Here is a 12198-nt window from a genome sequence, read left to right as displayed (position 1 = left end):
GCACGATTCATTTGATGACTTTAAATGCTTTTTGAAGTATTTTGAATTCTCACAGATAAGTGTTTTGAAGCAGTTAAGAGATGCACCGATCCAGCTTTTGTCATACCGACGCAGGGGTGTGAGTATCTGCCGATATCCTATATTAACCAACACCAAGATAGTTTCTTAAAGCAGTACTAAGTAACGTGTTTGCCTTAATAAATCCTTTCCGTAGTCCCTGTGGGGGTAACACAAGTGTTTATGGGATGATTGGAGGGTCTTTCATCTCCCCCTGGTGTCTCTGGACAGAAAACCATGTTTGCAACTTTCCTGCCACCGGACCGGAGCCACCAATACACACTAATGGAATCAGGAAGAAGAAGCTAACATGCTAACGGGCAAAGCGAACTGCGGGCTAACGTCACTTTAAACAGTATTTACAGCCAGGTTTGCCTTACAATGGTTCAAGTCGTATCTTGAGGGTCGCACTTTTTCTGTCAACTTGGGCCCTTGTAGCTCAAGGGTGGCCCCTCTTAGTTGTGGAGTGCCCCAAGGCTCTATTTTAGGCCCTTTATTGTTTTCCCTGTATTTGCTGCCCCTAGGGTCCATTTTCCAAAAACACAATATTTCATTTCACTGTTTTGCCGATGATGTCCAAGTCTATCTGCCATTAAAACCCAATACAGATAGCGCCCATGCCCTGGTAAATTGCCTCCAGGAAGTCAAACAGTGGTTGGCTATAAACTTTTTAAAGTTTAATGAATCAAAAACCGAGGTTGTAATGTTTGGTAATGCTTTTGATCCTTCTCTTTTAGGCCCTCTGAGTCACCACTGTCACCGAGCAGTCAGAAATCTGGGTGTGATTTTTGACAGCTCCTTTAAGTTGGATCAGCAGATCAGTTCGGTAGTTAAAGTTGGTTTTTACCAGTTGCGCCTTCTGAGCAAAGTAAAACCCTACCTACCACATGCTGACCTAGAGCGTGTAGTCCATGCCCTTATCTCGTGCCGGCTGGACTACTGTAATTCTTTGTATTATGGATTGTCCCAGGCCTCCATCCATCGCCTGCAGCTGGTCCAAAATGCCGCTGCACGTTTACTCACTGGCTCAAGGAAATATGAGCATATTACTCCTGTTCTGGTGTCTTTGCACTGGCTCCCAGTGAGCTACAGGATCCAGTTTAAGATCCTACTGATTGTTTTTAAGTGCTTAAATGGATTGGCCCCGTCTTACCTTTCAGAGCTTCTGTCTGTTTATGTCCCAAAGAGGACAACGAGGTCAGCAGATCAAATGCTGCTAGTTGTTCCGCGATCTCGGATGAAAACTAGGGGTGACCGAGCTTTTGCTGTTGCAGCACCCACACTTTGGAACAGTCTTCCCTTGAGCGTTAAAACAGCTCAGTCTTTGAATGTTTTTAAATCTCTTTTGAAGACCCATCTGTTTGCACTGGCCTTCAACACAAGCTGAGCTGATTTTCTTTGGTGGTTATTATCATTGCTTTTGTTTGTTATGTAATGTATTTTAACTTTGTTGAAACCTTGTATTGCCTGTGTACAGCACTTTGGGCAGCGATAGTTGTTGTAAATGTGCTTTATAAATAAATTTGACCTTGACCTTGACCTTGAGTGAAAAAAAAAGATTCCCATTGTATAATTGGATGCACAGTAACCCTCTCTCGATTCGCCTTTCCTGTCAGCGTAGTATTTACTCTCCAAGACAATTAATAAGTTAAAAAATCGTAACTTGCTACTACACCTGCAGTTGCGCGTATGGCCTCTAGGGGGAAGAGTTACTTAGTACTGCTTTAAAAGCGTCTGCTGTAATTGAAACAGTGAAGGTTCCTCTTTTCTCCAGTTTCAGATCAATAATGTCTGATCTGCAAATGAGATGTTACTGATTAATGATCAATGATTTCTTTTCTACACCAAATCAAGTTTCAAATTTCAAGTCTATTAATCATATGCATCAAGTACAAGGTAGAAAAAGCAGTGAAAAGAGTTTTGCCCTGGCGCTCTCTCCGCTGAACAGGAAGCTAATCTACATATATAAACATTTACATAATACAATCAAAGCATTCCAGCAATAAAAAAAACCTCAGCTCTCCTTTAGGCCAGTGGTTCTCAACCTGGGGGTCGGGAGACAAATTGAGGGGGTCACCAGATCATGTAGATAAAATATACATATTTTCATTAGCATATAATCTAATATTTTATTGTAGCACGTGTTCGCTCTTTTACCAGAGTGCAATTATTTGTACGCAATTTGATGAATTTTACTTTAGCCATTTGTTTTTTTTCTTAGTTTATCAGAATTATATAGGCTAAGGCTAGGACATTTCAATTAGGATGACAAATTTCAACTCAATTGAAAAGAAAATAAATAAACAAAAAGAGAGAAATCAAGAAAGAAAGTGGAATAAAATAATGGAATGAAACTGGAGAGAAAAACAATAAAACAGTAATTACTGATATTATAAACATCATAATAATATAATGATAATAATAATGGTGTAAAGAGGAAAAAAAAGAAAAAGAAAAAAACAACGACCATGACATCCCTATGATTATTACTGCTATTCATAGTACTAAGTGTAACAATGCATTTTTTTTTATTTATTTTTTTTGAATTAATTTTCTTGTTATTATTATTTGGCTTTATTTCTGTCGGTGTGTTTTGTGGGAAGTGGGTGGGACATGAGAGGAAAAAACACATAGATTGTCTTGTTTGCAACTTATGTGAAATAAAAAGATTTAAAAAAAAAATAAAAAGAATTATATAGGCTAATGCGCCTATTTCTCATGGTGTGACCAGGGCGGGGGGTCACGAACCCCTTTAACTGTTATAATGTGGGTCGTGGCTCCAAAAGGTTGAGAACCACTGCTTTAGGCTAATGTTCATGAGCCTCACTGTCTGAGGATAAAAAACTGTCTGAAACGAGAGGTCTGAGTTTTGAGGCTCTGAAGGGAGGTAGGAGAAGAGGGAATGTGCAGGACGACTCGGGTCCTCCATAATGCTGAGAGCCTTTTCCTTCACAGCGCTTAGAGCACACGTCCTGTGTCTGAGGCAGAGGGGATCCAATAATAATAACAGTCCTTATCAGAAGGATGTGGTCATGTGATTCAACATTATCAAACCACACCAGCAAACTTCCTGTCAGAACACTTGTACATCTGAAGAGTGTTTCTTTTGACTAACCATATTTTTTGAAACACCTTAAAAAATTTCTGAATGCCAAGAAACTTAAAATTAGGCTTTAGGTTACAATAATATAAACAACTCACAGAAAGTGATCTCTTCATTACAAATGTGTTAGATCAGTTATTATTTAACAGCATTTCATAAACTGAAGTAGAAACACTTGTTCACTCCAGCAGTGGCCATTTGTAGGGCGTCCAATCATAATTTCTGTACTAGCTTGGATTACTTGACATTAGCTTTAGCATACTGTTGCTAGCCGAGGCATTTTGCGCGGGGATCAAAAATCCTCAGCGATTGAACTCTCCAGATTCTGCCCTTTAAAGGGGGGGTATTATGCAAAATCGACTTTTTCGTGCTTTGCATCATGTTATTATGTCATTCCCTCATTAAAAACATGCCTGAAGTGTCGCCTTGGCACATTCACGTATTTTTGAGTAATCTGTAAAAACTCTGATGGCGGCCATTTTAGGGATAGGTTTGCCTGAGTCCTCCTAGGAACGCCCCCACCTCCTGGAGACGCCTCCGAGCTTTCGTCACCAGCCGAGTAACCAACCACTGCTCCTCAGCAGAACCCCCTCCCCACTGATGCCACAGACAGTGTGTGGAGGGGGCGTGTCGGAAAGGCTCAGAGGTTCTTAAAGAGACAGAGGCCTATTTCAAGACATTCGCTACAGCCATTTTGAGAGAGCAATTTTATACAAGGCAGTTATTCTAATTTACTGCATTTACAGACCAACAGAAGGTTTCGTCATCATTGTAGTGTGATATAGACTGGTACTCTGTGATTGAAAAAAGCATAATACCCCCTCTTTAAAATGAAGAATAACATGCCCATTTTCACCTAGGTTTAGTCGGTGAAACTTGTGTTGTTTAAACAGTGAGAGCAAAAACAGGTATCAGTTCAGTCTTGGATATTTTGGAACCCGATGTCACATTTTTCCGGTATCGGCTCTGGTATTCGATACTAGTATCAGATCGGTGCATCCCTAATTCTTATCCAGGAGAGCTTCCTTCTTTCTTTCTCTTCTACTCTTCTACATAATGTTATTTTGGTCTTTTCACCACAGAGCGCACTTACTTGTCCTCCCACGGCCGCCGCCCCAGGTACAGGCAGATCCAATTTAAAGCAGTACTAAGTAACTCATGCCCCTAGAGGCCATAAGCGCAACTGCAGGTGTCACAGCAAGTTACGATTTTTCAACGTATTAATTGTCTTGGAGAGTAAATACTACGCTGACAGAAAAGACGAAGGGAGAGAGGGACATTGTACATCCAATTATACAATGGAAATATTTTTTTTCACTCAAACTTGGCTGTAAATACTGTTTAAAGTGACGCTAGCCCGCAGTTAGCTTTGCCCGTTAGCCTGTTAGCTTCTTCTTCGTGATTCTATTAGTGTATATTGGTTGCTCCGGCCCGGTGGCAGTCAATCATCCCATAAACACTTGTATTACCCCCACAGGGACTACGAAAAAGATTTATTAAGGTAAACACGTTACTTAGTACTTTAATGGGGCTGGATTCATCTTCAGGTTTTTTTTTTGTTTTTTTTTTCAGAAGTAGGCCTGCCACGACGCCGAGTGAACAAGTGATGTTGGAGAAACGAGACACGTCCTGCCTTTACAAACGGAGCCTGGATCATCGAGGCTCGGTCCAACCACACGAAATGTTTCGACTGGTCTCAAACCTTTGATCAGGACTGTATTTCCCATAACATTGTCATTGAAATTATATCTTGTATCTGAAACATCGGAAACTTTTCAAATGGCGACATCTGGCCGTATTCTTCAGTGCCGTTTCAGCTTGAAGTGTGTAGTTTTGAAAGAGAGTATTGTGGATTTCCAAAAGTGTGCGTGTGTGTTTGCGCGGCGTTTCCAGCGGCGCTCGCTCTCACCTGCTGCTCGTCAAAGTCCTTCACTCCCACGCAGTAAACCCGCGCTCCGAACCTGCGCGCCTCGTCCGCCTGCAGGAGCCAACGCAGAGAAGTTCAGCACATCAGCCGCAAGTCAGAGGTAAAAAAAAAACACTGTTCAACTCTGTGGGTCAGTTCCCAAACACATCTGTTCAGGCCAGAGCCAGACGCTGCAGGTGAATCAGGAAACATTTCAATGTAGAGACAGACAAGCCTCACAAATACGAGGGGAAAATGTCTTGCAAGTTTTCTGTCATTTTATCTTTTCAGAAAGAGTGAGGCGCTTTGTGTATAAAATAAGATAATAAGCTATTTTTAGTGAAATACAAATTTCTCCTTGTTTTTTGGGTTCAAAGCTCAATATAATAGGCAGGAAATTAATATTGAAGAATCTATATGAAAAATAAAGGGAAATCTTGTTGAGTAGGAGCTGCTGAAGTGGAAGAGTGGAATGAAACCTCACTTGGAGAAAAACAGCCTTTACCTGTAGTAACTTAGTCTGCACATGTGCCCTGTGTATCCCAGCAGACTTTGGAAACTGCCGTCTTCCAAGGAAATGACCAGAACAGAACTGAAGGTCGCTTCTTTACAGACATATAAACTGCAGCCCAAGAATCTGACACTTGTATTGCGCTTTACAAGCCTGTGTTACCAAGTTTCTCAAAGCGCTACACTGTCATTATTCATTCACTCCATACAGTGATGGTAAGCTACTGATGTAGCCACAGCTGCCCTGGGGTAGACTGACGGAAGTGAGGCTACGAGTCTGTGTCATAGGCCCCTCCGACCACCACCAACCACTCACTCACTCACTACACACAATTTATTCTGGCCTATTGTACATGTTTTAGTGGTAGGGGAAATCTACGCAGACACGGGGAGAACAGGCAAACTCCAAAGAAAGGCCCCGTCCAGGGGGTGGGAATCAAACCTGAGACCTTCTAGCCGTGCCGCCCAAATATTATATATAATATAATACATTATATTCACTAAGTGTGTGCAGTGTTGCATTATAATAGTGTTTTAAGGGTCTGTGTCATGTTCTCTGTGACACAGGCGCCGCTCACTCATCGCACAGGATTGGTCAGTGTCATAGGTGAATGTATCCAATCACAGTGTGATAAAACTAAACCATGATATAAAACATTAGTCCCTCCTCTTAATAGAAAGAGAATTAAGGAAAATTTAGGTTTAAGAAAGTTATGTTTTGACGTCCCCTCCTGGAGCCGCCACCTTAATGTGGTGGAGAGGTTTGATCCTGGAGCTCTGTTGTCGGGGGCTTCGTGTCCCTGGTAGGGTCTCCCAGGGCAAACAGGTCCTAGTTGACGGGTCAGACAAAGAGCGAATCAGAACCCCCTTATTACAGACCAACAGACCCGGTTAGAAACGTGACGCGGTCCCTCTGTGGACCCACCACTTGCAGGAGGAGCCATAGCGGGCTGGTGAAATGTGATTTGGGCAGCTCACGACTCGGCAACAGACAAATCAAAGAAGATGGATGGATATTTTGACGTGACGATCTGGTCCTCACACTCTTGTTTGGCTCGGGTTATATTCAAAGACATGATTATTGGTAACTAACAGGTCACTAATTAAATGTTCAACAAAAAAAGACAAAAACATCATATTTACATATTTACGATTTTGTTATTTGTGAAAACAACCAAAGTTTTCAAGCGCAAGTTCCGATTGAAAATGAATGGAAATGGATTGGGAATTTTCCGCCCCTTTGCAACCCCTACCAAGCGTGTCAGTATTCGAGAGTGGATATGTGTGGGCCATGTTGGAGTGATTTCAGACTAAATCCGAAGTCGACAAAATGTCCTAAAACAAACATCATAAAGAGAGAGTTTGGTTTGTTTTTTTTTACAAAAGAGTTGAGGGAGAAAACCAGCCAAAAACCTTAACATTGGCCACTGCATTAAACATTTTCACCTGCAGCGTCTCGCGTTTAACATGTGAAAAGCCTTGTCTTAATAAAAGCTGCTGAATTCACCTCTTTGACCGTGAGTTCGTGGATGAAAACCTCCAGTTTGCCGTCTGTCAGCGCTAAGATGATGCTGGAGGAGGATTTCACATCCTGCTTCTCGATCTGCGTCCGCGCCTTCGGGAACAAAACACAAACAATTACTCAGAGTGGCCAAACTATTCAGTAATGCTACTTTAAAATGATTACACCCAGGTAGACGTGGGTGGGAAATATATTGTGGACGAGATATAAATATTGGTATTTGGAAGATTATGCAAATTTACAACATGGGGTTCATCTCTAATGTCAAGAAAACAACAAAAACTGCTCATGAAAATAAAGGACTTGTGAGCGTGAGAGCCACTATCCAGGATCGAATGTCCAAGATCCATAAGTACATCAAGGACATGGCTCCAACAGATGAAGTGAATGTCTCAGACAATGGGGAACAGAAGACGAGGTTCTGTCATGGGAGGACAAGCCCCTACACGGCATGCACCACCGAAACATACCTGAAGAAATCCTACCAATGGCTAGACAGAGCTGGACTGAAGGACAGCACAGAGGCTCATCATGGCTGCACAGGAGCAGGCCTTGAGCACCAGAGCAATAGAGGCCCAGATCCATCACACCAGACAAGACCCCAGGTGTAGACTGTGCAAAGAGGCCAATGAGACAATCCAGCTTTACATAACTGCAGGGTGTAAGATGCTGGCAGGGAAAGCTTACATGGAACGCCATAACCAAGTGGCTGGTATAGTGTACAGGAACACCTGTGCAGAGTATGGGCTGGAAACCCCAAGGTCAAAGTGGGAAACACCTCCAAAGGTGGTCGAGAATGACCGAGCCAAGATCCTGTGGGACTTCCAGACACAGACGGACAGAATGGACATTGTGTTGGTGGACAAAGAGCAGAGGAAAGCCGTTGTGGTCGACATAGCAATACCAAGCGACTTCAACATCAGGAAAAAGGAACATGAGAAACTAGAGAAATTCCAGTGGCTCAGAGAAGAGCTGGAGAAGAGCTGGAGAAGAGCTGGAGAAGAGCTGGAGAAGGCCTGGAGGGTGAAGGCATCAGTGGAGGCACTCGGGGTGACCCCCAAACTGGAGAAGTGGCTACAGCAGATCCCAGGAAATACATCAGACATCTCGGTCCAGAAAAGTGCAGCTCGAGGAACCGCAAAGATACTGCGCAAAACCCTCAAAGCTTTTGATATATAAATATACCTCTAGTTACTATTACTGTTACTGCACATTTTCCTGTCCATTTGCACCCCATGAGTGTTTGAGAGCTGATGGAACAAGTGAATTTCTCCAATGGGAGATCAATGAAGTCCTATCTTATCTTTTGAGGCTTTTCGAAGTGTAGTGGAGTAAAAGAAACAAGTTCTCAACCAAAATGCTAGTCAAGTAAAGTACAGATCCTCAAAAACTCTACTTCAGAACAGAACAAAATGTAAGGTTAACTCCACCTCTTTGATCCCTTCGTGCATGAAAGTCTCTCCGGCCGGTTTCACGCTCTCCAGGCGCTTCAGACCCTCCTCGATCTGGTACCTGCAAATCGTTTCATCATTATTAGTATGAGTTCACACATCGTGCCGTTAACGTGTATGAATCCGTGTTTAAATACCGGTCTCCAGTGAGAGGCAGCAGGACCTGAGCTTGACTCGAGAAGATGATGAAGGAGACTCTCATTCTGGGACTGCAATGAAACAAACGGCATTTTCAATCACATGACATCAGTAGCATTAGCAGCTTTTATACATGATAATTCGTTGTGGGGAGAGATATATCGTCGTTTTCAAAGGATATGAAATCACCAACAATCTTTGCCATGAGCTGATTTTCCTTCTTTTTTTTTCAGTTTTGGCTAGTCTTCTCCCTTAACAATTTAGTTTTAATGTCAGAGAGTAAACAATGGACCAAAAAACCACATTAAGGCGAGACGCAGCAGGAGAATAAGGGAAAAAATGTAATGTTGAGACATCAATTTGAAACTTTCCCTGTGGATTACTGACATTTTTATGCGGGGAAAAAAGTCATGACAGTTTTGTGTTTATTGTGTTTATTTTCAGAAATCTAAATAATGGATCAAGCCAAGTTTAAATCAGTTAAACAATATTTTTTATTTTTTTTTATCTACCATATAGTATATCTACCATATTTGCTTTTTTTTTCAAACAAAGCTAATCACGGGCTAAAAGCTCGATGGTCACAGCTAGAGGAAGGAGTTCGCAAATGTAAGCTTGAAAAACGTGCTGCCGGGAGAGGCTTGTCGTGCCCAGGTCGTTGCCAAGGCGATTGTTCACAAGTGACACCGAGGATGAAGATTTCAATGGATTTAGTGATTTGGAGTGAGATGGAGAGTTTGGGATGTTCTTTATGCTATAGTTATCTGAACTGTTTATGTGACATTAACATACCAGACACCTATTTAGTTTGTTGTTTATGCTTCATGTAGCTAACCATCAATGTGCTACGTTAGCAAACCGTACGCTTATTCAGCCTGTTGTTTTTTTCTTCATTTGGCATTTTTTGGCTGGTGCGTCTTATACTCCGGAGCAACTTATAGTCCGGATAATACGGTACGTTAGTTTTAGAATAAGCTTTTTAGGGAGTGCCGCCATGTTGCACTCGAACACTTTTCCAAACTGTTCCAAAATGTTCCACCTTTTCCATACTGCTTCTCACAAAGGAAGTGACCATATCTGGATTACAGCCTCAGCCTTTCCTGCTACACGTGGATACCAAACCTGTCAGTATGTGTGAATGAATACAGTAAGTGTAGGAAAGACCAGGGAGCGACACAGCCATGTTGGAGTTACTTCCTGGATAAATCTACGGCTCAAAGCGACAAAACGTCAGAGAATAAATATTGTAAAGAGAGAGTTTGGTCTGTTTTTTTTTTTTACTTTGAAAGTGTTTACACTAAGATGTCAAGGAAGTCAACATTGACCACGGCGTGAAAAGAACAATTGATGTTTCCACCTGCAGATTCTCGACATTTGCCCCTTTGACCTTTGGCATAATAACTAAAGGTTTGTGACACATTGCTATGTAATCCAAAAATATGGTCATTTCCTTTCCCAAAATGAGGTTTTCATTACAGTCTATAACAACATCTCCACTTTAGTAGCTCCTAGAGACTCCACACTTTACAGTTTTTCAATATTTAGTTCCTGCAAGGCAAGGCAAAATTGAAATTCGTACAGATTTCTTTCCACAAGATTGCTCAAAAACCGAACAAGATCCTTCCTTATTCACCTGCAGCGTGTTGATATGTGACATTTTTACAAAGCAGTGAATGTGAGACTTTGAAAAACTACAACCCACAAACTTGTAAAGAAGCTGAAAAAGCATAGATATCCTCCAGCAGCTGCTAAAGCCTTTGACGGGCATATTTTTCCTTCTTTAATCGTGCGTTCCAGCTTGAACTTTGGGCCGTGACTGTAGCGATTTCTCGTCTTCCTGCCTCGCCGTTTTCTCTTACTTCCTCGCGCACTCGCCGACTTGTGACACGTCCCCGCGTTCCGACTCGGAAAAACCAGCTGGTGATGTGTTTCTCCTCCGCGCTGACAGACGGACAAGTTTAATGTCAGACACATAAATACAGCGCGTGGACGGAGCGGATCTGAGGAAGTGACAGGCGGCGATCTCCGAGAGAAACAGGCGGCCGCTGAGTCACGGGATGCAGATACTTAAAAGCGCACCTGGGGCTGAGGAGAGTGGCCCGATCCAGCCACAAACAGGAAGTGAGGATTATTTGATGACTTTAGGTGATCCGGTCAGAGTTTCTGTCCTTGGTTAGTTACTGTACTTAGGATTAGCATACTGCGGCTCGCTACGCTCTTTTATGGGGCGATCAAGAGTATGTTTGTGGAGTTTCAAGGATTCTACCAGTGACAGTGTGTCAAATTTAATGCTTCACAATGCTATTTTAATGCCTAAATACAATATTTTTAATGGCACAAATGCTAAAAACTTCAAAACTAGAGTAAAAAGTACTCACTTAAAGGCACACTGCGTAACATTTTGGACTGTACTGTTGCGGCAAAACAAAACATGCTCCTAATGACACAGAAAATGCTGTTACTGCTGTGTGTAATAAAAGAATGGATTTGGATGAGAAACTATCCTGTTTAAATCCCATATTCTGCTGCCTTTCGTCACATCTCCATGGAGACGAGCTGGAGACGTACCCACTCCCAGTACAGTTTACAGTCACATCTTAGAAGGGGTGAGCCTCATAAATGTTTGTTTGTACATTTATGAGGTATTTTTCAATGATGAAAATATCTGTCATAAAATAAATGCTTGTATTTAAATCTTATTTATTGGGTAAAATTCCACACGGTGTGGCTTTAAACACTGAATAAAATTCTAAAACTAAAAGCATCCATTGTCAGACCAGGTTGAAAGGAGCCGCCTTTTTACTGAAATTTAAGAGTCTGCGATTGTGGCTAATGTTAGCTTAGCGGACATTCAGTTCTATGGCTTAGCCTAGCATCCATTTGTTTACATGTATCAGTTAGCATTGGACATTAAGCCGTTTTTTCTCCAAAGAATTCTAAACAAAATGATACCAATGTCAACTGTATAGTTACATGTTTCCTATCTGTACATGACTCATGAATATCCTGTATATAGAGGATTTTAAAGGCCAGTTTTAAAATAGTTTGGTTCTGAAAGAATGCACTGCTCTGTTCCTAAAAGTGCATGTTGCGATTTGTTTTACTCATTAATTGTCCGTGAGAGTAAATCCTACGCTGACAGAAAAGACGAAGGGAGAGAGGGATATTGTACATCCAGTTAAACAATGGAGATTATTTTTTTCACTCAAACTTGGCTGTAAATACTGTTTAAGTGGCGCTAGCCCGCAGTTAGCTTTGCCCGTTAGCCTGTTAGCTTCTTCTTCATGATTTCACTAGTGTGTATTGGTTGCACCGGGCTGGTGGCAGTCAAGTTGCAAGTGTGGTTTTCTGGCCAGAGACACCAAGGGGAAATGAAAGACCCTTCAATCATCCCATTAAAAAGGATGTATCAAGGTAAACAAGCTACTTAGTATTGCTTTAATTGAAGAGAGCAAATTAGACCTTTTATTACAATAATTTCTCAAGAACATGATAAAACCAGAGTTCTGAA

At 41.8% G+C, this 12198-nt stretch overlaps 1 protein-coding gene across 1 annotated transcript in view; it reads right to left on the bottom strand.

The window, feature by feature from the left end:
- The window catches only part of antxr2a (ANTXR cell adhesion molecule 2a), a 179091-nt gene that overhangs the window by 151050 nt on the left and 15843 nt on the right, over positions 1 to 12198 (bottom strand). Inside the window, exons 3-6 of the mRNA XM_079568130.1 lie at positions 8687 to 8758; positions 8529 to 8610; positions 7084 to 7191; positions 5070 to 5138 (exon numbers count right to left, since the gene is read on the bottom strand). Coding sequence (XP_079424256.1) covers positions 5070 to 5138; positions 7084 to 7191; positions 8529 to 8610; positions 8687 to 8758 — 331 coding nt within the window. The remainder of the gene's footprint in view (positions 1 to 5069; positions 5139 to 7083; positions 7192 to 8528; positions 8611 to 8686; positions 8759 to 12198) is intronic.

The sequence above is a fragment of the Gobius niger genome (assembly GCF_951799975.1).
Source record: "Gobius niger genome assembly, chromosome: 1".
Taxonomy (NCBI): Eukaryota; Metazoa; Chordata; class Actinopteri; order Gobiiformes; family Gobiidae; genus Gobius; species Gobius niger.
Note: the sequence above shows the minus strand (reverse complement) of the source record. Positions and strands in the feature narration are given on the sequence as shown.